General features: G+C 34.9%; 2 protein-coding genes across 2 annotated transcripts; both read left to right on the top strand.

Annotated features, from left to right (window-relative positions):
• Window positions 1–915: 915 nt before the first annotated feature.
• LOC130955730 (uncharacterized) lies at window positions 916–6,670 on the top strand. Its single transcript, XM_057882673.1, has 15 exons — window positions 916–1,421; window positions 1,614–1,790; window positions 1,915–2,039; window positions 2,128–2,263; window positions 2,393–2,542; window positions 2,647–2,700; window positions 2,830–2,925; window positions 3,003–3,062; window positions 3,233–3,307; window positions 3,409–3,462; window positions 3,780–3,881; window positions 3,970–4,554; window positions 4,645–4,761; window positions 4,937–5,044; window positions 5,387–6,670. Exons 1-15 carry the CDS (start codon window positions 999–1,001, stop codon window positions 5,534–5,536), a joined length of 2,412 nt encoding a protein of 803 aa, XP_057738656.1. The 5' UTR covers window positions 916–998; the 3' UTR covers window positions 5,537–6,670.
• A 1,575-nt stretch (window positions 6,671–8,245) lies between these two features.
• On the top strand, window positions 8,246–8,897 carry LOC130956516 (uncharacterized). Its single transcript, XM_057883567.1, has one exon. The coding sequence runs from the start codon at window positions 8,398–8,400 to the stop codon at window positions 8,728–8,730; it is 333 nt and encodes a 110-aa protein (XP_057739550.1). The 5' UTR covers window positions 8,246–8,397; the 3' UTR covers window positions 8,731–8,897.
• The last annotated feature ends 16,627 nt before the right edge of the window (window positions 8,898–25,524 follow it).

The following is a 25,524-nucleotide window of genomic DNA, read 5'->3' as shown; positions in this document are numbered from 1 at the left end:
AAAAGAACTCAACTAAACACATAACAATCAAGTGAATCAAAATCACCAACTCCAATGAACCGAACTCCATTTATGTTTGAATAAAACGTGTTAAACATTCAATCAGTAAGAAAAATATTTCTGCATGCAAAAGAACTCAACTGAACACATAGTAATCAGCTGAATCAAAATCAGCAACTCCAATAAACTGATCTCCACTCATGTTTTGAATAAAATGTGATAAACATTTAATCAGCAAGAAAAATATTTTTGCATGCAAAAGAACTCAACTGAACATGCTAACAATCAAGTAAATCTAAATCAGTAACTCCCATGAACCGAATTATATCACAGAAAGAAACTAACAACATATTTCCATTCGTATGCCTAGTTACGCAAAAAAAGGAATCAAATTAACTTGATCTACTAAACGAAGCAACTGAATCCAATAAACCTTAAATATGACTAGGAGAAACGCGAGAATGCGAGATTTTAAATGAATAGTAGTTTTTCTCATATTTTTCGCAGTCTCTGTTCTTGTTTCTGTTTGTTTTTTCTTCTTCCATTTCGAAATCTTCTCGCGATTCTTCAGTAAAAACAAAAAACACGAACGAGCTTTGAGAGATTTTGAGAGAGATTTAAACTCCAGTAGTGGTTTCGAGGTTGAAGAAGGAACGTTTCATATTCAAGACGCTAATGAATATGCTAACGTTTTGGAGGGTTTGGGCACGTGTAATACATGCTTATTTAATAGGATTGGTTTTTTTTTTTTTTAAGTTGGACCAGTTTAAATGGACTTGGATGAAAAATTATATAGCTGTATAGTCCAAATATAAATAAAATTAAATTTTTTAACTAATAATAAACTTATTCCCTCGGCTAAATCCAAAAAAGTAAACATAAAAATATTAGGGTTTTATTAGGTTTTTGCAAAGTCGTTGTTCCTCACTTGTGCTTGGGGCTCCAGAAAACAAGCAAGGAACCAAGTACCATCTCGCCCAGCCGCCAATCCTTTCCATATGTCTTCTCCCGGCCACGGCGCCTCCTCCGCCGTGCAGGTGGAGGAGCAATTCCTATCCGCTGGTCGGAGCTCCGAGAAGCTGAGCCTTTCAACACTCCAATCGAAGATGAAGTGTGACCCGGAAGGCTACGTATCGGAGCTCCTTGGACTCTGCGACCAGTTCAATTCCTCCCTCGTGCTCTTCGAGCAACAAGCCGCCATGAACTTCGCCTCCATCACCGGCATCGGTGGCGACCCCACCGTTGCCAAAGACCTCGGCGATAAGGCAATGTTCCTCGCACACGTCACCCCTTTCTACCCCAAACACCTCAAAGATTTCCCCCAAAAACTCGCCAGTTTGATCCGTTGCGCCTCCCGCAATCTCCCGTCGGGGCTCCGCTGCCGCCTCGCCCAAGCTCTAATTCTCCTCATTAATCGGAAGGTTTCAATTTTCGAATTTTGCAACTATTCTGATTCGAGTTAAGTTAGTTTACTATAAGATAGAGAAAAGCAGAGAAATTAGAAAATAAATTCACAATCGCTTGAGCTTATAAACATAAATGTGGAGCCAATGGAACTGTTGCAATTGTAAAAAATGTGACATTGTAGTGATTTCTTATTTGAATTTCGGCAGATTGTTGACATTGGCGAAACTCTGTCGTTGTTCATGGAGCTTCAAACCTTAGGTGACAGGACGTTGAAGAAGCTGGCATTTGATAACGTCATTCACAGTATTAAGCGCATGAACCAGAAGCATAAGAACGAAGCGAAGAACCGGGCTCTGCAAAATGTCTTGTTTTCAATGCTGCAGGTCTCAGTTAATTTTAATTGAACCTTTTGGTTATGACGGCTTTGTGGTTTCCTGGTGTGGTTATGCTTGTTGAACAATTTGAACGAATGTGTGTGTTTGTTCTTTGTCATTTTTTCCCCAAAAGGAAGAGGATGAAGTGCGAGCTAAGAGAGCGCTCGTGACACTGTGTGAACTTCACAGAAGAAAAGACTGGTTTGACGAGAGAACAGCTAATGCAATTTGCAGTGCTTGTTTCCATCCAGCACCAAGGTTTTTATTTTCCCCTTTATATTTTGTGGTTGGGTGACTGTTTTGAAATTATGATCTTAGGCTTAAAGATAGTTTTTGGTGTTATCAGGATCATGAAAGCGGCTTTATCGTTTCTACTAGATTATGAGAAGATTGAAAATGATTCAGACAGTGACAATTCAGACAGTGAAGATGAAACCAAGGAGTCTACTCAAGTCATCCTTAGTAAGGCGACAATTTATAAGGTGAGGTTGATTGATAGCATCAGTGCATTATTTGATGTTATTTTTTTAAACTTGTTTCTGAAAGTAATGCTGAACTTAGCACCATGTCTTCTATAATTTATAATTTATGGTCATTGTTACAAATTTCAGGCACACCACCAAGGAACAGCAGCTAGCAAAAAGAAAAAGAAAGCCAAACTAGAACGTGCCATGCGCAGCATCAAAAGGAAGCAACGTTTGTCAACTGAGAGGAACAATAACAGTTATTATTCACCACTTAACCATCTGAAAGATGCACAGGTTTGTACATTTTTTTTTTCATCATTGTAGATATAAGAGATCTTCTGGATTGGGATTTGGATTTTGGTTTATTTGATCAACTCAATTGCACATGGTCTGTGCAGGGTTTCGCTGAGAAGCTGTTGTCACGTTTACACAAATGTAATGAAACATTTGAGGTGCATATTCTAATTAAAAGGAAAAACAAAAAAGCATTCTTTAACGTTGTAACTGACTATATATAGTTTTTCTTCATGTTATGGTTATACAAGATTATATAATTACTGGTTTTGACATTATTATGTAAGGTTAAGCTGATGTTGATGAAATTGATTGCTCGAACTGTTGGGCTTCACCGGCTAATTTTGTTAGACTTCTATCGATTTCTTCAGAAATATATTCAGGTAATGTATTTGAAACTTTGGTGAAATTTGGTATTTTGTATATAACAGAAGTGTGACCATTCTCACTGTGTGATCAGCCACGTCAACAAGATATTACAAATTTGCTTGCTGCAGTGATTCAGGCTTGCCATGACATGGTATAGTATGCTTATGATTTTTCTTATCATATTGTTTTAATTTGTAATCTTCTCTTTTGTTTTTTCCCATCAGAATTTGATTATTTTGTTGGTTTATCAATTTATTCTATGCTGTTCCCTTATGTTCTTTTTTATCCTATGTATCTCACACGAGCTTTATTTGAATCCAGGTTCCTCCTAATGAAGTTGAGCCCTTGTTCTATCAAATAGTAAATGAGTTTATACATGATCGCTCTCGTCCTGAGGTGACCCTTTTCTGGTTTGCTTCATGTTTAATATTGGTAGATATTTTTATTTACATGGTCCGGGCACTGAACTTTGATATGAATTTCATTGATATGTTTAGGCTATGACTGTTGGACTAAATGCAGTCCGGGAAATATGTATGCGGATGCCATTGGTACTACTTCAAATCCTCTTATTTGTGTATATATGCATTTTAATAACTTGGTTTTGAGAAAATATATTATTTCTATCAATGAGCGTTGGCTTAACTAGTAGGATCATACTGTGTTGGCTAATTGGCCTTGGGTTCAATTTGTACATGTGCTCCTTCATTTTTAGTTGCACAGTAATGACTCCTTTCATTGGCTTGTTGCATACTGCAACCTTGGAGTAGGAAAATGCCTCCCTTGCTCTTGAACTTTTACTACCAACATTCTGTGCATTTGTTAAGTTCCTCCTTTTTTTTGGTTTTGTTTTGATCTTGGGATGTAGTTAATGAATGAAGACTTATTACGAGACCTTGCTCTGCATAAGAAATCACATGAGAAGGGAGTTTCAATAGCAGCTCGATCTCTGATTGGCTTATTCAGGGAGGTGATTATCCTTTGCTCCTTTCTTTTGTGCACGTTGGAAAGCAAGTACCATATGTCTACACAATTTAATTATAATGTTGGTTTGGCAGGTTAACCCTTTATTGTTAGTTAAGAAGGATCGTGGCCGGCCTATGGACGCCAAGGCAAGACCAAAATCATATGGAGAAGTTAGTGCTGCAACTGATGTTCCCGGTGCTGAGTTCTTGCCTATTGTACACAATGATGATGATCAGGAGGGTAGTGATTCCGATGATTCTGTAGGCAGTGGCTTTCACAATGACCAGGAAAATGATCTGATGACTATCAATGATGATGATGAGATAAGTTCTGATACCAAGACTGGTGAGAGTGATGAGGATGATGATCTTGAAGATATGGAGGATGACCTTGAAGACAGTGAACAGGATGACGAAGAGGATGGTGAGGTTTCCGAACAGGAAGATGATGATGTGCATACTTCTTGTGATGATGAAAGTGTAGGTGCAAATAGTAGAAAGAAAGACTCAGCAAAGAAAAGAAAGATTGCTGATTTTGATGATCAGCTTTTAGCTGCTGATACAAGTCTCCGGGCTTTGAAGAAATTGGCAGGGACAACAATGGGGCATGCACCCCTTCCAGAATCTACAGATGGTATTCTATCCAATGAGGACTTCAAGAGGATCAAGGAACTAAAGGTTTGCTCATTTCTTATCCAGTAATCTCTATTTCTGACCATAATAGCTTTTAGTCAGAACTCAGTTTCATTATTTTATGGTGATTTGTAGGAAAAACATGAAGCAAGAAACACATTTGCTCAGCATGGGCTAGCACGTTCGGCAACAATTAAGGTTCCAGATTCTGATAGACTAAGTTTGAAGCGAGTAGATGGCGTGACGCTTGAAGTAAGTAACTTTAGGTCGTCTAAATTGGTACCTAGATGATATCTATCTGCAATCTACGCAAAGAGAAAAACACTAGTATAGCTAAATGAGATGGCATTTATGTGGTCGCTTTTATTTTATTTCATACTTCCACACCTTTGATTGAACTTGCCTATTTTATTGATGCACCTTGTAGGTTCATGTAAAGAAAAGGCAAAGCAAGGAAGAAAAGTTGGCATTGGTTAAAGCAGGAAGAGAGGATAGAGGAACATACCATTCTAAAACAGCTGTAAAGCAGAAAAAGGTATGCTAGTAGTTCACTCTTGTAAATTTTTTGTTTGAATTTTTGAAATGCAATGAATTTTAACCAAATATACAGATCTTAAACTAGGTAGTTGATTCTCCAAATTTAGTTAGTTAGGCCCATTTTTTTTGGACAAATATTTCGATCAATAAACTAGGCAACATTAGAACTACTCATTTAGCCAAAACAAGAATGAGTTGTTTATTCCACAATTTTTTTAAAGCAAGAATAAACTATCCGGGTTATGGGTGAATTTGGAAAGTTCAAATGAAATTTTTTTATCTTAAATGATTTTGATTGCGTGCAAATAAGTTTTTTTTTTGTACTGTTCATTTCGAACAGACGGGTGGACTAAGCAACCGTCAGAAGGAACACAAGAAGAAAATGCCAGTGGCTGCAAAGAGAAGCAAGATCGCAAAATCTCGCGTAGAGAAGAAGAAAAAGAATCAGCGCGCAGGGAAACAGTTCCGAGGAAGGAAAGCATGGAAATGATAAGTTATACATTTTTGCTAATTTTATTTGATTTTTTGGTTCTGCCAAAGAACCATTCTTAGCTTTTAAATAACACCATACATTACCCCTATGGCCCCTATCCCTCTCTTAGCTTCCCATTCTTTAAAGCCAATTTTGATTTTGTTTGAGAGCATTTTTAAATTCATAGTAGTGGTTACTTTGCATAATAATTTCGTGAACTTAAATATCAAACGATTAAGTTTTGAACCATGAAATAATGGTATATGAATTTCAACTTAATATCTAATTAAAAGCACGTCCAAGCTTAAAGGGTATCATCACTTCACCGGAGAAAGAAAGGAAAATTTAACGAGGAAGTGTATACCTTTTGGCTTTTGCGCTCTAATTTTAGTAATTTATCAGAGTAAAAGCTCAAGAAATCTGAAGCCTTTCATACCCTTTACGAAACATTTCAAGTGCTTTGGGATAGCACTGGTGTTCTAATTGTTTTAACCGTTAATTTTAATTAATATATATTATATATTCTTTTTATAATTTAAATCAACCATTAAAACAACTGGTGCACCGGTACTCTCGGTGCACTTGACCCGGTGCACTTGAAATGTTTCCTACGTTTTATACTGGAAAAAATTTTTTTAATGCATTCTCTTTTCGAGGAAAACATCTGACAATACCATGAAAACTAAAAAGGCATTTCTACGAGAAATTAATAAAGTATGACACTATTTCTACGAGGAATTCCACATGATATTTTTTGTCAAACCTAATTGCGCTGATGTTGGATTCTCTGAATATGAGAGAGAAATCGTCCAAATGGGCTTCACTATCTGAGAACAAAAATGAAAGCTCATCTGCTATTCGGTATTTGATTCGCTAGTCATCTTCAACTTAAAAAGTAGCTATAATGCTTTTGATATCAAATGATTCTTGAAACAATACCGAAGGATTAGCTAGACGAAGCATTATGAAAGTAGCGAATACATGGATGATTGCATCCCGATGATAAAAACTAGCACGTAATAAGAACTTAATCCAAGCCATATTAAAGAGTGCTATCAAAGGAACTTGCTGTTGGTAGAAATAACTCTAGTGCTCTTTCTATATATGTTCTTTCGCCAATTAGATAATGATGAAGGATGGCCTTAAATAACATATTTCTTTATTAAAATTTATACTCCATTTGTTTTAAATATTGTTAGTTAATATAGAGTGAGGGACTAACCATTTTTTGATCCCCTGCAGCGAGGGGTCAGAATCCAAATTCCAAGCCCTCAAGGTCCACAAATGAAGATCCCAGGGCTAATCAAAGCTCCTCACTGGCACAAGTCTCTTAGTTCTTTCCGTCATACATGCACCAGAAAAAGAGAGGATAAATAGTCAAATTCATCCTAAAAGATCACTTATTCACCAAATTAGTTTTTAAAATATTTTTTAATTAAATTTATCTTTTAAAAATTTTAAATTACTTGCATTAGTCTTTCTGTCATTTTTTTGTTGACAGGGCCAAATTTATTAATGTGACACATTAAGTGATACTGCAACATACACATAGGAGTCTTAATTGACTATTAGCACGATAAATTTATAAAATTAGATCAAATCAAAACCTAATTGAAGAGATTACTTGAGGTATTAGAATCCCTCAAGTTAGGGTTAATTTGATCTAATGTCATAAACTTATAATATTAGTCACCAATTAGGATTACTAGATGTGTGTTGTGGTGTCACTTATATCACATCAACAAATTTTGACGTTGTTAGTAATGGAAGTGACAGAAGAACTAAAATAATTAACTTAAATTTTTTAAAAGATTAATTTGATTAAAAATTTTTTTCAAAAACTAATTTAAAAATCAATAATTTTTTGGGACTAATTTAACTATTTATTCAGAAAAAAACAAATCTAAGAGGTAATTAAATATCAAGTTGGTGACTAGGCTCCCGAAGAAGATTAAAGCCAGCATTGCTGTTGGAGATGTTGAATTGAAATTTGAAAGAAAGGGGTTTGTAATAAAAAGACATTAATATGAAACATAAACACACTTTATAATTATAAACCAATTTTACCCTATAGTTTCGTCCCACTTTCTTCACCAAAATCATCAACCAAATCAAAACCCACAACATCGCAAGAAGATCATCTTCAAGCATCAATCAAGCAATCAAAATACCAAAAAAAAAAAAATTGAATTAATGTTTCATGTGATCAAATTAATCAAGCAATGTTTGCTAAATTTTTTTACCTAATTCACACTTGGCTTCTTTAAAAATCTTTTTCCTCTCAACACGTTTTTCTTCTTCCCTTGTTTATGTTCTGTTATATATACAAAATTTGTGTTTTTCTTTTCAAAAAATGTTTATGTTGATTGTAAGAATTGTGTTTATTTTCCTAAAATTTAGGTATTTCTGTTATTTTTTCTGAAAAAAAAAACAAAAATTTGATTATAATGCTAAAAAAGTTAACTACAAAAAATTAAAATTAATTTATAACCATAAAAAATAAATTTTTATAGATAAAATTGTTTAAATTTTAAAAAATTTTAAAAATACTCTTGTTACTTAGATTTTTTTTTATCAATAATAAATATAAGTCTAATTGTTGTAATTTTTTTATAATGAAAATACGTAAAAAATGCATAATATATAAGGTGTAATAACTCAACAAATATTTTTTTAGGAGAAATTTTCTCTTCATTTTAAAAAGAATAAACGTCCAATTAAAAAAAAAAGCTAAAGTTCAAGGTTCTTCTCGAAAAGCATCACGCCAAACCCACAAATAAAATAACCAGATCTAAAAAAATAACAAATAGTAATACTGAAGTAGCCAAAATCAATAGGCAAAGCTCCCGAAAAAACAACCAAACAAAGACGACCAAGCAATGTTCTTCTTCTTTGCGGGTGGGTTAGAGCGGCAAGTGCGGCAGGTGCTAAAATCCGGTGTGGGAAGGTGCATAAACTGCGGATCACGTGCCGACCTCGTGGAGTACGAGAAGGTTCTGAAGCTCTTCTTTGTTCCCGTCTGGCGGTGGCCAGGGAAGGAACCTCTCTTGTACTGCCACAATTGCAGGTTCATGTTCCCCCCACCACGGCTGCAGGAGTCGGCATCGCTGTCTCCGGCGGCGGCTGTTTCCGATGCCTTGCGGTGCCGATTCTGTGACCGGTCGGTTGAGGCCCACTTCAGGTTCTGCCCCTTCTGCGGATCCGAACTGTGAAATGTTAGTTGCTGAATGTGAAAGTGAAAGTGGTTGTACTGTTTGTTACGAGGGACTTCGTGCTTTCTTTTTTTAACATATAATGATGATCTTTATTTTCTCTTAGATTTACTTGTAATAGTGATAGTTTGGGAACATGTATTTTGATGTAGTAAAAAAAAAAAAGTTGAGTTATTACACCAAATATTATAAAAAAAAAAAGAAAGGTTATTTATACACTAAAATTAACTACTAAAATTAATCATCAATATATTTGTATATAAATATATATGTGGTTTAATTTATTTTTATAGTGTATTTGTATTTCAGCATGTCTTTTATACTGGTGGCTGATTTTGGTATACACGTAGCATAATCCAAAAAAATATAGGTATTAAGTTTATATCTACTATTGATAAAAAAAATAATTTAGATAATATTTTTAGGAGAATAAAATTTATAATAAATAATGTATTATTTTCTACTGAGTCTCTAAAAAATTCGTTGAATTTTAAAGATATTCGCCGAAATGAATATCATAATAAGAATATAAATAAGGAAAATGATGAGTACATATACATCACAACTAGTAATTCAAATAAAAAAATTATACTAAAAAAATTACATTTATTTTGGTTTGAATAATATCATACTAAAATTAATGTAATTGAATCACATGTTATTATAAAATAGAAGTTTATTAGTTCAAATGAGTTCATTATTTGGCATGATCCATTACCACTTTAAATTTAACTATTATACTTATATCTATTATATTATTTTTAAATTTCAAAAATTATTTTATCAAATATAATTATTGTTATTTGTACTTATTCAAAATTATTTTTATTTTAATTTACCAAACATAAATACTATAACTTTTAAAAGTTATATTTTAAAAGTTAAGTTTTTTATAAGTTACTTTTAAAAACTAAATCTAAAAAGCTATAAATACAAATGCATGATCTTTTTTATTTACCAAACTTAGAATGAAGAACTTGTGCTATTAAAAAATATAGGGCAAAGTGCTAAATTAGTTCCTTTAACTTTGGGTGTAATTCTATTTTGATCCTTAAGATTTAAAATGTCTTATTTGAATAAAAAAAAGTTTTATTTAGTTTCAATGTAGTCCCACCGTAAGGTCAAAATTAAATAATTAACAGAATGTCCTACATAACAGCAGTATAAGAACAAGATTGATAATGTGTAGAACAAATACAAACTCCAGAGACACAAAATCAACTTCGGATACATCAATATATTTATTTATAATTTTTATTACAATTTAAATAAAATATTTTTTATAGAACTAGCTAAGAAAAATGATAAATAAATGTATTGATGCATCCACGGTTGATTTTGTGTCTTTAGAATTTGTATTTGTTCTCCAAATTATCGACCTTATTTTCGTGCTGCTGACATGTATTGATTATTTAACTTTAACCTCACGGTAAAACTACATTGAAATTAAATGAAATTTTTTTAGATTTAAATAAAACATTTTAAACTTTAAAGAGTAAAACAAAATTATACCCAAACATAAAAAATCAATTTAATACTTTACTAAAAAATATAAGTATCTTTTCAAAAAAATATACCAAATCAAATCTATTTTTTTTAAATTTTACTAAAACAAACCTAAAAAATATTCTATGAACTTTGGAATACCTTTACTTCAAAAAGCACTAACCCTTTTATTTTTTCGAGAACTTATTAGCATGTCATTAAACACAATCCTGATACAATTTCCTCCAATTCTTTTTTTCTATTTCCAGTTTCGTCCTTTCATTTTTTCAACTGTGATGAGCGTCTCTTTTCCCCCTCGACTAAATTCCTATTTTGGTCCATGAAATTCACGCAATTATTTAATTTAATTTTCGAAATTTAAAATTATCTATATTAGTCCTCCAGATTTAAGTCCGAGTACTAATATGGTTCGACTCTTTTTAAAAATGATTGGACAAACAGAGTATTGAGATACACCCTTCCTTCCACACTGAATGATGAGTAAACGACGCCGTTTACCCTTGATGCCCAAACAAGTTAAAAATGAAGAATGAGTAAAGTATTGTTTTTGTCCTCAACATTTGGGGTAAATCCTATTTGTATCATAACGTTTAAATCGTCCTATTTGTATCCCTAACGTTTGTAAAAGTGATTTAATGTTATCCTGCCGTCAATTAGAACTCTTTAGTTTGAGTTTTAAAAATCTCTTTTTAAAGTTAGAATACAAATGTTTGGGATAGAATTGATGATTCACTCCGAAAAATAGCTCATCAAAAGTTAAAACTAATTCCTACAACATTTACATAATTCACTTTTCTAAGGACATAATTGAATCTAAACACAAACAGTGGCTATAATATTAAAATCGAACACATCCAAGTGAGATCTAATTGAGAATGAATATATCCAAGTGAGAATAATTGAAAAATATAATCTGATTTGTTAGTATAATTGATAGTAGGATAACATTGAATCACTTTTATAAACATTAGGGATACAAATAAGACGATTTAAATGTTAGGAACACAAATAGGACTTACCCCAAACGTTGAGGACAAAAATGATACTTTACTCAATGAAGAATAATGGAAGTAGAGAAGAAGAATACTTTATTTTAGGTTTTCATCGTTTTTTTTCCTTCATATACAAAGCGACGATATTTTTTACTTGTTTGGGTGCCAAGGATAAACGATGTCGTTACTCATCATCCAGCGTGATAAGGAGGGTGCTATCTCAGCATTCTATTTGTCTAGTCATTACCAAAAAAAGTTGAGAGACTACATTGATGCTCGGACTTGAATTTGGAAGACTAGTATAGATAATTTTGAATTTCAGAAACCAAAATAAAATAATAGCGTGAATTTCAGAGACCAATGGGGATTTAGTCTCTCCTCTCTCCCAATTCCTCATCCAACCTCCTCTACCGCCGATACTTTCACAGCCTTTGCCTACACCCTTTGCCACCACTTCATTTGTCTCTTCTTCATGGATCATGTCTTCCTCTTCATCGCCTCCGTCTCTATCTTCATCACTACCTTTCTCACCACATTGTCGTTCCTGGAGTGTCACATTGCCTTGGCTCTCTGGCTTCTCCATTGCTTGCAAATAGATATGCTACACCTCACTCCTTTCTTTGCCTTTGCCTGTCTTTGTCACCACCACCTTCCTCTTCACCGTTCGCATATTTACGTGTGCAGCGTTGTCCACCATTCGAGATTTGCTTCATCGTCCTATCTCCACCCCCATACAGGTATATATTGAAAAATAAATGGTGATTGCTGTAAAATTTTTGACATGCAAGTTTTTTTCAGGTGATTCTTCATATTTTTGTGGATGGATCGGTGATGGCAGATGATGATAGTAGTGGTATCATCGAGTTTTTTTGAGGGTTTATGAAATGGTTGAATATAACACATTCTATAAAATGGTAGATCTGTGATTCTCATATACTAAAATCTTTGACATTGCTTGGTCAAAAACCTATTATACTATCCTATTTAAATTATACCTCAATAATTAATGACCACCTTTATCTTCATTAGGTACAACAAAAATGAATTACTTTGACATACCCTCCTATTTGCTGGCTTGGTGTGTAATAATTTCACCACAAAATTGGATCAGCACTCAATTCGAACAGCACCACTCTCTGACTTTATGAACTTGGGCTTCCTCACAACCTGTTCCAAGCACTGAATAACATCTCCAATCTTGAAATCATACCAATCATTGATCACTAATCCACACTCATTACCCTTCTTCACACTGTCCACATCCTGCTTCTCCCGCTTAAGAGATGCACAAAGTCCTTCAAACACAACTTCCCCACTCCTCAGAAGCCTCATGGTTCCCGTCCTTGCCACAAAACCTTCTACAACCCGACACCCGGCAATCATAACATCAGGTCCCTTTGTTTTGCTGCCCTTCACCTCAAAGATGTTCAGCACCTCTGCCTGACCAGCTACCTGGGTCTCAAAAGTACCCGGCGCCTTCTCTATTATCAAATTTCCTATGTCCTCCAGAAGGTGGTAAATAACACGGTGCAGAATCACCTGCAATTAAACCATACCGTCAATGATGTCAGAACATATTCAAAGTTACAAGTTACAGAATCTTAATCTCAATTGCAGTACCCTTGTAAGAAAGGCATAAAGTTAGAGTACCTTGATACTGGCACGAGTTGCTGCCTGACTAAGAGCAATAGGTGGACTCTTGATATTGAATCCAACTATGCACGCATCACAAGCTTGTGCCAAGTCCACATCAGATTGAGAAATAGGGCCAACACCAACATGAACAACATTCACAAGAACCTGGCAATAAAATAGAAATTGTTTAGCAGCAAATATTAATATCTGTAAAGACGCCAGTAACTTGTAAGCCAAGTGACATCTCTCCAAGGCCTTGTGCCATGGGGTTGTGGGTTGCCGGGTTGAGCTCTAATAAGAACTCCGTATAAGTTATAACCATATTTCCTACTCCTACTTGCATGCCCATGAATGGCTTTCATTCATATCACAAAAGATACTATTTACATGAAAGCCCGTCAATATTGACAACTGGGCAAAATTATAACAGTTAAAACAAGAATTGAACACCTGATTCCTTGATATAACCGATAATGAGATACTAAAAGGTCAAGCTCTTGGATTATGATGGCTTTTGTTTACACATCTCTAACACCACTACAATACTTGAACTCTGTTATTTTGACTTTTATGTTTCATTTCAATTGATATTTAGTGATAATGTCACAACACCGGTTCAATTTTCATGAGGATTGTAGATTATGCAAAATATTTTGTGCTAATTATGTGTGAGGGTGAGCAGCATGTGTTTGCACAAAGATGAGGTTATCACATTAACACAAAAATCGTTTACATACCTGAGAACTATTTAAAGTTCTTAATGCATCAGTAACAGCTTGAACAGTTCCCTGAACATCTGCTTTCACTATTACTGGCATCTCAACCCTCTGTGGAACCTCCTCAGATGACTCCAAAGTAGATGGGATGTCCTCATTCAATTTCCTCCTAAGTCTATTCTCCTCGGACTTCCTTGTCCTACCAGAACTCAGCATTCTGGCTCGCTCCTCAGAATGAACAACAATAACATCATCACCAGACATTGGCAAGCCTCGAAGCCCTTCAATCTCAACAGGCATTGCAGGAGTTGCTCGTTCAGTTAACCTTCCTGCCATGTCTTTAATAGCTCTTATTCTTCCCCACTCAGAGCCTACAACCACATGCTGACCACAAGTTAAGGTTCCTGCCTTTACTATGGTAGTTATCAATGGACCACGTCCTTTGTCAAGCCTTGCTTCTACCACATAAGCTTGAGCAGGCCCATCAATTCGTGCCTTCAGATCCATCATTTCAGCCTGAAGAAGTAAAGCTTCCTCTAGGTTATCCAATCCAGATTTTTGAAGTGCTGAAACTTCAATGACCTGAACATCACCACCCATCTCCTCCAGCAGTAAGCCCTCCGAAGCAAGCTGCAGTTTCACTTTCTCAGGATTTGCACCTGGTTTATCACATTTATTAATTGCAACTATAATTGGTACTTTAGCTGCTTTTGCATGGGACATGGCTTCAAGTGTTTGAGGCATCACTCCGTCATCTGCGGCAACAACTAGCACTACTATATCCGTGACTGCTGCGCCTCTTGCCCGCATTGCACTAAATGCAGCATGACCAGGGGTGTCGAGAAACGTGATTGATGCTCCAGATGGCATGACCACCACAAAGGCACCTAGATGCTGAGTTATGCCACCAGCCTCTCTGGCTGCCACTGATGTTTGACGCAAAGCATCAAGAAGAGAAGTTTTACCATGATCAACATGGCCCATCACAGTTACAACCGGAGGACGAGGTACGATTTCAGTACCCTCAGCCGAATGTAACCTCTTCACATTGACCCCAACCTCCTACAGTAGCAATAACAAATAATGAGAAAAGATCAAGAAATAGAAACCTAAAAGGCAGTGACCATATGGCAAAATAAGACAATAATATCGACCAAGATCGAAGGCAAACTGCTTAAAACCAGTAACTATACATATGTGTAGGGCTACATTGACGATTCAAAATAAACTTAATGACACCTTCAATTCTCAAATAAGCGTCCATTTTTAAAAATATCAAATACATTTCAATGTTAGAGTAAATTATTTCACATTATCATGATCTTTTCATTCCAACTATCCCCTCTCATTTAATAACTCTAATGAATTATTAATATTAAGTGAATGATTGATACTTTCTAGATTTTCTAAAAGGACAGGGAATCGTTAAAAACTTTAGCCTTGAAGATGGACAGTTATTCGAGAATGGAGGGACCACCATCAAAATCCAACCTTATTTATACTATTGGCCGAGTCTTATTCATTCCTTTTCTTTCTTTTTAGAAATAGTAAGGACAGAATGGGACCAATTTGGGCCACCAGTTTCGAGTATTCACGAGTTTAACATTATCTAAGAAGGGCACATACCATTGCAGCAAGCTCTACAATATCCATGCTGAGAGGCTCAAACTCTGATTCTAACTTTTCACCAACATTTGTGAGGATATCCTGCAAAGAAGATACTGATTTTCCAGTGCGCTTCGCCAGTTCATCAAGGGTCATGCCTTCAAAGATTTCTACTGTTTTATCAGAATTAGATTTTGGTGCTTTGACATTACGAGGGACATATCGAGCTTCAACAGGTGGCTGGTTTCTACCTTCCCTTCTTATGTACTTCTCCTTCTTTGGGGTCTTTAACCCAAATGGCTCATCACCTCTTCTTGCCCAGACTGCAGGACTAGCATGGAAGCACCTAGCATCATAAACCAAACTTGTCACCACCACCATTTTGTAATTTAAGCATTTTTACGTATAGGTCAATCACAAAAAATTTACACAGTTCAAGTTATCAAATAATGCCGGTTTCTTTCTTTCAAGTACAATCAAAATATACATCCTTTGAAATTTCCAACTACAGCTAAAAGATGCTGAACACAAATATCCAGGACAATTTATATTAGGGTTATTTGCATATTACTAAAGCCAGCCTAAGCCTAGTCTTTCAAAGCCCAAATACTCACATGATCTAGACTCTAGACTAAAAGCTCCATTAAAAAGCTGCATGTTAATCATGTGACTATTTATTATGTAGGAAATAGTTTCTTTTTTTTTGAAAAAAAAAATTAGTAGTTTTAAAAGACTGAAACTAACACAAAAGATTAGTGTATTAAAGAAGCTGTTACCTCATCACCTAAGCAAATCCCCTAGACAACTAGACAACTAGAACAAGGCTAACAACTAGACCATATATAATATATTAGAAGAGTGAAGAGCTGAAGACAACTCCAAGTGAGTGTCAAATTGTTACCAAAGTTTTCCAAAAAGAACTCTTCAAATCAGCATCCACATCAGACAATTGGAGACCATAGGCCATGCAAATGCACAACTTTACCTGATGTAAGATCATGGTTCTCTCAACAATTTTCGATACGAATACAATCATCATTGTACTAGCTAAAATATGAATCTATAATGTTACAAATGATTTCTTTGAAACAAGAAATTTGAATACTATCTTACCGTATACCACCTTCTTTTGTCCCACTAAACAAACCATCCACTCCTATAGATGAGTGGCTGATGAGGTCTGCATCAAGTAGTTCACAGAATTTTTGTAAGATTATAATTGCAGGAGATATAACATTAAAAGCATAAGCATGTAAATTACCTGGCATGCATCTTGCTGATGCGTAAACAAACTCTGTAGTACATGTAGATCCATAGCTTGATCCTACAACACGCCTAAATGATGATGTATTCAAAGTTCTAAAAGTATTCATATAAATTCTCTGCATTCAGGTATTAAACAGTCCAGTGTCAGTAAATAAATGAATTTTGTGAATTATATGGCATACTATTATTTACAGGACAAACCCAATCACTTGCAAGCTGTGCAACCTCTACTAGTTTTAGTGAAAAGAATATGCTATAAAAAGAAAAGACAACTTACCTTTCTTCCAAGCTCCCTCCATGCCATTCTTGAGCATATAATATAATAGATCTGCAAAACAAAAAAAAAAAAAAACAAAAAAAAGCAAAATGCAAATTATTTACAAAACAATAGGCAGGGAGATGGAAGCACAGCAGCTCACTTATGGTGGATTTATTCATACATCAAGAACAACCACAAAAATTCACACATTCCATATAGTGAGATCTCCAACCATCCTGAGTTGCAGGCTCTCATCTCACATAAGAGTCACAAAGATGCCAGAAAAGATCCAATATAAACATAGATACAATGGGGGTCAAAAGCCACAATTCAATAAACATTTTTTTATTTGCATGTAGCTGAAATTTTCAGTTCCTGTGCTTAAATTGAAAAATCAATAACTTGAGGAGGGTGCTACGGATAAAGATCATTAGAATTTGTAAAATGAAAATCAATACCATAATTTTTTGGAATGTTCATCTCAAATTTGATAAATAAAAGCTAAAACAAACACTTTGAATTACAAGTAAGTCTATACTATAGCATCCTTTTCCAAATTTCAATGGCTAAAGCAATGTGATGTGAATAGAAGAATGTAAGGGAAGCCACTATTCTTCTTCGTTGTAACTTGTAAGAGAAAGCTAAACAACAAGAGCAAGTATCCAAAAGAAGCTGAAGCAATTTGAAACTTGAGAGCTCAGAAATCCAAAACAAAGGGCAGGCTTAAAGAGTTGGATACTCAGTTTTAAATAACTGAATAATTTGATATGACGAAAACGTCACTGCATGAATAGACTCACGGAAACCCAAATCCAAATCACCAACATTTCAACAGCATAACGAATATTGAAGCATAGAGTCTACGACTATAATCAATTAGCGTTAAATAAAACAGGAATTGGAAGGTTAAATAGAGAGAAGGAAAAACCTTTGTGTGAGAGAAAGACGATTGTGTTTTATATAGTTGTTATCGTTGATGATGGTGATGATGGAGGTGGTGGGTGTTTGGAGAAGCGAGTAACGGCTCATAGGCTAAGGAAAGAGGACGGCGACGGAAGACGCCACTACCACCGCCATACCCACAACACGAGCACGAGCAGGCTCTACTCTCTTCATTCCTAACTTAATTGGCCTTTTAATTTGGGCTTAGAGGCCCACATACCAAACGAATGGCCCATTCATTGTGGGCCACCACTGTTACTGTTGGTCCTGTAGGCCTCTTCTATCCTGCTACCTTCTGCTGAGAGAAATGACCAAGATTTAAGAAACCAAAAGAAACATATATAGCGTTTTAAGAGTAAACTATCATTTCTACCCACAAAAATTAAAAACGCTAATATAATTACTCATAAAAAAAATTATCATTTGTATTTATGAAATATAGATTCTACACAACAAAATCATTCAAACGCTAAAAAAACCTAAAATTCATAAATTATCCTTATCTTCACCACTACTCTTTTAATCTCAAATCCCACCACCACCTAAACTCTTCTTCACCACCACTCTCATTCCCAACTACCACCACCAAAACCAGCTCGTCGCCCTTCTCTCCGCCGCCCTCCCCTCCAACGACAATACTTCTACTCCCTCCTCCTCCACCACTTCCGTCTCATCGGTCGCACACCCAAACCCTTCTCCTCGCCTCGCCGCCATTGCTTCCCTCCACCGGAGAGCCATCCTCTACCCTCACAACTTTCTCCTCGTTACTCACTCCGATCACCTCCTCTCTCAAAGTCTCTCCCAACTCTTCTCCAACAAGTAAGTTAAACCCTAATCTCCACTCTTCAATTTTTAGTTTTCAAAATTTTTTTCAATTTTTCGATAAAAATTTCATCTTTTGTAGTTCTTTGCTTTAGGTTGTATGAGATTAGGCAAGCGGCTGTTATAGCATACGGTGCATTATGTGCCGTGATTTGTTCGATTTTCATAATATCAAACAGGAAACAGAATCATATTATACTTTGTGGTTTGGTTGACCGTTTTATAGGTTAGGTGTTGGCCTTGTTAAGCAATATCAGTGTCATTGATGGGACGAAGGAATTGGCATTGAAAGGTTTGTGTGAGTTTCTTAATGTTGGGGATATTGGTGGAGTTGAGAGATACGCTTTGTCAATTCTCAAAGCTTGTCAGGTGCTGCTTGAGGATGAGAGATGTTGCATAGGCTTGTTGGGATTATCACTTTGATATCATTAAAGTTTTTGAGGTGCTTTCAGCCTCATTTCCCTGACATTGTTGATTTGCTTTTCGGTTGGGCATTGGTGCCGGACTTTGCTGATTTGGATAGGAAGATCTGATCGTGGGTTTCGACAACGCACCAGAGATAACAATAGCACGTAATAAAGAGAGAAGAGAAAAAGAGGAGGCTAACTCTCTGGAATAGATTTTGGTCTGTAATAGACTTTGGTCTGGGAATGGGTGAAAAAGAAGAGGGAAGAAGACGATGGTACTAGTGGTGCAGACCGGAAAGAAGGGTAGTTTAGGAATTTCATTTAATATTTTAGGGTTTGGATAATTTTACTTGCAAAAGCCATTTTTTATTAGTACAAATAGTAATTTTTTTTTATAAGTAGATATGTCAGTATCGTCAAATTTTATGGGTAAAAATGATAGTTTACTCACATCCCTAATGAAACAATTTGTTTTGGTCTTGTCATTAACTCACTAATTTATTTAAATAAGTGTCAGAAATTCAAATATCATTTTATGTATATAATAATTTATTAACCAATAACAAATTTTTAAATAAAATTCAAATCTACTGCAAATTAATCCTTTGCTGCTTCTATATATATATATATATATATATATATATATAATCTCTAATGAGAAGCTCTCTCTATTGCCCATTACTGTCCTACTTATAAAAGAATAATTCCACATTATTATTTGTTTCATAACCAGAAATAACGATCAGGGATTAAAGTTATCCATCTAAGAACACAATTTTAATTTTTTTTGTTGTTTCACATATTTAATTGGTTAAAATAAAAATAAACAAATATAATTTTTAATTTTTGTATAATATATTATAACATTTTATTTGAAATTTTATTTGAACAAAAAAATTAAATTCAATTTCGTAATAATATTATTAACATTCATAAATTAAAAAATAATTTATAATTAAAAATTTAAAATTTAAAATATATTTAGAAAATTAAAATTAAGAAATTAGCCATAAAAAATTAATTGTTCAGTTTCAATTTTGATTAAATTGAATGAGCAGTTTTATTTGAATTGATTTAGATTTGAACAGCTCTATAATCCTAAATCTTACCTCAGAAAATCTAAACTTACAACTCAAACCACCTACCTGTATCATTTATGTATCGCACAAAGAGCATATGTTCTCGAAGAAAATCTAATGAATGTGAATAATAATAAATGAACTCTCCTACGCTTTCTTATCAAATACACATTCACCACTTTTTTTTGTTAAAAATTTTCTAAAGCCACTCAACAGTTGTGTTATTCGAAAGATTATCTTTAAACAGAGTCATAGTGTACTTCTCTTCTCGTGTTGTTCCTTTTAACCTCTAACTTATTTATATGGTTGTTTTTGTAGTTGGTTTCTGAGGTGTATGAATGTTTGTTTGGTTTGATCCCTAACAATCTATACGTTCTCGCCTACTTGCAATGTAACCTTCTACTCATCTCTCCCCACTCCCCTACCTTCTCTCTATTTTTCTTTTCTATTCTCTCATGCTACACTAGGAGCAAGACTTCTTTTATTCTAGAAATACTACTTAACCCACTTTTATTATCAAATTCTTTCAATGTAACAGCCCAGACTACCCGCTAGCACGATATTGTCCGTTTTGGCACACAAGGCCTCACGGTTTTATTTTTGACGATAGGGATGATAGCCGAAGTCCCCCACACTCACTCGTCAAAACGCATCATGTTAGGGAGAGGTATCCACACCCTTATAAGGCATGCTTCGTTCCTCTCCCCAACTGATGTGGGACCTTACAATCCACATTACAATCCATCTCTCTAAGGGAGCCCAACGTCCTCACTGGCACATCGATCCGGTCTCTGGCTTTGATACCATCTGTAACAACCCAGACCACCCGCTAGCACGATATTGTCCGCTTTGGCACACAAGGCCTCACGGTTTTGTCTTTGACGATAGGGATGATAGTCGAAACCCCCCCCTCACACTCACTCGTCAAAATGCGTCATGTTAGGGAGAGGTATCCACACCCTTATAAGACATGCTTCGTTCTCCTGCTCAACCGATGTGGGACCTTACATGATTAAGTATGTAGTATTTAATTTTTTTTAGCTGACCAAAGTCCTACGAAATAGATGGTATATCAGCACACGTCCGAGTGAGCTTTTTAGGCCACTTCTTAGAAGAATCGGGATAGAACACTTTACCTATATGCATCAGTTTGATCATGACTATGTGTTGGCATCAGTCACTTGAGAGGTAGCGTCCGGAGTCTAAGGGGGTTTGCAGTACAGTTTATATCAATTTTGAGTTAAAAATTCATCAAATTCGAACACTAATTTTACTTGCAGTGTAGTTTTGATTGGATGATTTTTTTTTAGAAAACCTGATCCAATTTTAAGCGTTTTTTATTGGATTGGATTTGCGATTTTGTAAATAAAAAATTTAAATATACATAACAAGTCTCAACATTAAATTTTAAATAACCAACAATAATATAACCAGTCTCAACAATATCTTGAAAAACTAACAATAACATAACAATAGAAATAAAATTATAAGTTAGTTAAAATAAATAAATAAATATCATTTTGAACATAAAATATTCACTAAATAATAATAATACATGAATGATATAAAAATGTATAACAAATTGAACATATTATAAGTAAAATTATAATAATAATATTATAGCACATGATGCCGTTTGGATTGGATAGGATCGGTTTTAAGAAGTAGATTCGAAATTTGATCCAATCCATGCGATTTGCTAAAAATAGAATCCAATCAAATCCAAATTAGTGTGGTTTTAATCAGTTTTTAGTTTGGATTGGATTGGATGAGCGGTTTAATTTGGATCAGTTTGGATTTGAACACCCCTACCGAAGACACACACTTCTACATGTCGTGCAGGGAGATTACTATTACCTTGCAGGACGTCTCCTTTTAGTTGGGACTTCAAATTAGTAGAGCTAGTTAATGGTTGTCTGAGCAACTGGGAGGACTATTATCAGGGAAGGAGCACTCAGTAAGGTGATATAGGTCAAAACATAACCTCATTTTAAACTACACTTGAAACTACATACTGGGTAAATATATCTACATTGCAAACAACCATATTGAAATTAAAACTCACTGTATGATCCTCTCAATTTCCATAGATTCAACCAATTATTCATTATTTTGCAAGTTAGACCTTTTCTGTAGGATGCTTTATATCCAAAATTATTCTCAACAAATCTTTGCAGAACTCTTATGCTAATGGTTGGGTTTTATTGACCTTAGAGTCCAATCGATGATGGTTTTGTCTCTTTGAAGTCTGCAGACAAGAATGAGGCCTAGTGTATCTTTTCACTTCCTATTTTTTCTGTTTGCGACGATAAGCCACGGGCATATTTTACTAACATCCCATTCAAAATTGAGTGCAATGTACATAATACTTTAGATGGTCGCTCTCTAATATCTTATACTCCACATTCTTTATGATGTTATATTTCTTAACTACCATAAGAACAAGTTGCTTGTCCTCGAATTGTTGTCTGACCTCGAATTCATTTGTCGGATCATCTTTCGGCCCTCCTTGATCAAAAGAACACTCTTGATTCATTGCATCCAAATTCAAAGAGGCCAAGTGAGTAGGATGATCGTACCTTTCATAAATACACAGTTGAGTGAGTGCAAGTACGAGTTGTGAGTGAGTGTAGTAGTTCATTGTTTCTTCCTTATCATCAGGTATATCCTCAAGTTCTTCCTCTACCTTCTCACCATCAGAGATAGGGTTAATTTGATAAGGATCGGTTATTGGGTCTCCTCCAATAGCAGATCTCTCATGACTTTCTAAATCTGCTTACAATGACCTCTACATTCTAATCTAGGTTTGAACCCTCTATGTTATCTTCGATTGGCATATTCAGGTCAATCATCATCTTTCTAATGTTTGTTCTTGAAGTGCCACTTGATTCGGTATCACCAATGTCAGAATAACTTCCTTCACATAGATTAATCAAAATAAAAAAGCTCCAATATATAATCAATGGATAACAGGAATACAAGTGCAGAACCAGCTCAACATCACGATTGCAACGTAACAAATACCTGTGTCAAATAAGGCAAAATGCCACTATTAAATTTACAAAACCATTATTGGATCTTACCCTACCCAGACATAAAAGATGTGCACAATAATACCTTTTGTAATAGAATGTGTCATTTATTTTCATCAAATGCACGCATATAATAAATTTTCTTCATTTATTTTGTATGTTGTTGACCAACAATGTGAAAAATAAAATTTTTTAAACTTGTCAAATACCCCCACTTTAACAAAAATATGAACGAATATAGGTTGAGTTGAACTAAATATGATTGATCCATTATGATCTCTTACAATTTTTTCATTGTAATAAATTGATATCAACAGTATTTGCACCATTTTACTAAAAAAGTGACTCAATATGATATAGAATTTTGAACGAAAGAGAATCAAAAGTATAAAATCTAAGTATAAGAGTGTTTGGGAATTAAAAGCGGATAAGTAAAGGAGCGATGCACGCTAGACAACAAGAGAGGGATTTGGATCCTCTAAATTTTGAATTTGTACTTTAGAGGGTAAAGTGTGATCTTCTACTCTTGAATGGTTTCTCTCTCATATTTATTGTTAGTACCATCTATGAAATAAATAGTGAGAGATCACACTTTACTCTCTAAAGTGAAATTCAAAATTTAGAGGATCCAAATCCACAAGAGAGGGGTTATTTATAGTGGGGGGATTAGCCCAAAATTGGGTGGATACACAGATTTTAAAGGCAAAATCAGGGTTTAGGGTTCTTGAACCATATTCTGATGCTGAAAGTTCTATCTATCTATGATGTTACAAAATTCCTAATCTCTCACTCTGACAAAAAAAAAATACCAAAATTAAGGCCAAGACAATTTTGGTCCAAATTGGCTGGAGTTGGCCAATTTACATGCAAATCGATGGGACCTGTTCCAATTCTGCCTCGAATTAGGGTTCGCTCCACCCTTCAAAAAATGTATTTCGATAAAAAAATTTATATTTTTTGTAAAATAATTAATTTTTTGTATAAAATAATCAATTTTTTTTAATTCATTTAAGTAAAAAGTCCTCATGTGAGAGAACAAAGAGAACAAATATAAATACCCTTCTTACGGGGCTATTTTTAATTATGATTGGTTAACATATTATGTGTTATACATGAAATATTTTTTTCATATATTCAGATTTTGAAAATTTTTTAGCTATCTCAATTCAAACATTTTGTTCGTCTTTTTTCATTGTCAACCACTATCGATATCACCTTCGTCCTCTCATGGAATTACAAATCCAATTACTTATTATTTCTTTTCTTCCAAGGACACACTTAGGAGATTTTTTAATAAATAAAATAAATATTTTATTTACAAAAATAGGTAATTTGAAGCGTTTTTATTGATTTATATTGTATTATTTATCTCGTTTACAGTGTAAACGAAATAAGTGTGTATATCTCATTTACACTGTAAACGAGATAAGATATGTTTGCCATTGAACGTATCACGTTTGCACACGTGATACGTGAAAGAGAACGATCAACGCATATCTCGTTTATAGTGTAAATCTCATTTAAACACTTATTTCGTTTACAGTGTAAACAAGATATAGGAAAAGTTATGATATTTACATTGTAAACGAGATAAAGTACGACAAATTTTGAGCAGTTTTAAAAATATCTGCAACCATTTGTATTCCATATAAACATTTCACTTCTCCTTCTCCTTCTTTTTTCTTCCACAAATTAAGCAAAAATGTCTAATGGTAGTGTGGATATATGGTTGTAAGTGTGTATCCCAACTGTCACATGAGAAACAGCAATACTAGAGTTAAATTCGAGAATGATATTCTATTCTGTTGCATATTCAGAGAGTAAATTCTTTGTCTAAGTTAAAGAGTCTAATATTGACTCACGTTGGTGCTAACGAGACAAAAAGAGGTTGGGAGAGTTGGGTATAGGTTAATAGCACCGATGAAAAAAGGAGTTTTTCGGTTTCGTCTATTTTGCCTCCATGGCGATGAGCATGTGTGCCTTATGTTTGATATCCACGAGAGAATCATGGTAAAACAAGTCATTGAACTCTTTACGGAGGTTGGTGATGTTGGTGGTGGTAGATCTGGCCACTCGAATTTTGTCCAGGATGACCTACGTCCCTAGGTTGACTAGCAGTAGGTTGCATGTCATCTAGGAGAGTAAAGAGCCTGGGATCATCAAGCTTGTCCTGGCCTGACAAATGTTTGACGCGACAAGTATGCTGGAACAAGTCCCAATACTCATGCAAAGGCCGGTAGTCAGTGAATGGCTGAATAGAGATCCTGTGGCCTTCCTGAAATCGAGTCCTCCATTCATCATACCACTGCCGATGATGAGTGGGCCACCACACGTCTTTGCCCCGTCCTGTGGTGGTCAGGAACCGGTCGATATTGACCAGGTCTCCAGGCACCGGCTGCTCGCCACCAAATTGGCGTTTCACCTGGTCAGCATCGTGAAACTCAACGATGTTGAAGCAGACAAGGAGAACAACACTCATCCATGTCATCCACTTTGTCTCCTCTCTCAACCAATTGGGACAGATGGCCCGCAT

The sequence above is a fragment of the Arachis stenosperma genome, chromosome 10 (genome assembly GCF_014773155.1).
Source record: "Arachis stenosperma cultivar V10309 chromosome 10, arast.V10309.gnm1.PFL2, whole genome shotgun sequence".
Lineage (NCBI taxonomy): Eukaryota > Viridiplantae > Streptophyta > Magnoliopsida > Fabales > Fabaceae > Arachis > Arachis stenosperma.
Note: the sequence above shows the minus strand (reverse complement) of the source record. Positions and strands in the feature narration are given on the sequence as shown.

Excerpts from the sequence above, each read along its gene's own strand:
- LOC130955730 (XM_057882673.1), top strand. The coding sequence starts at position 999 with ATGTCTTCTCCCGGCCACGGCGCCTCCTCCGCCGTGCAGGTGGAGGAG. Across the intron at positions 1,791-1,914 it reads TCTTGTTTTCAATGCTGCAG|GAAGAGGATGAAGTGCGAGC; the intron begins GTCTCAGTTAAT and ends TTTCCCCAAAAG. Across the intron at positions 2,543-2,646 it reads ACCATCTGAAAGATGCACAG|GGTTTCGCTGAGAAGCTGTT; the intron begins GTTTGTACATTT and ends TGGTCTGTGCAG.
- LOC130956516 (XM_057883567.1), top strand. The coding sequence starts at position 8,398 with ATGTTCTTCTTCTTTGCGGGTGGGTTAGAGCGGCAAGTGCGGCAGGTG.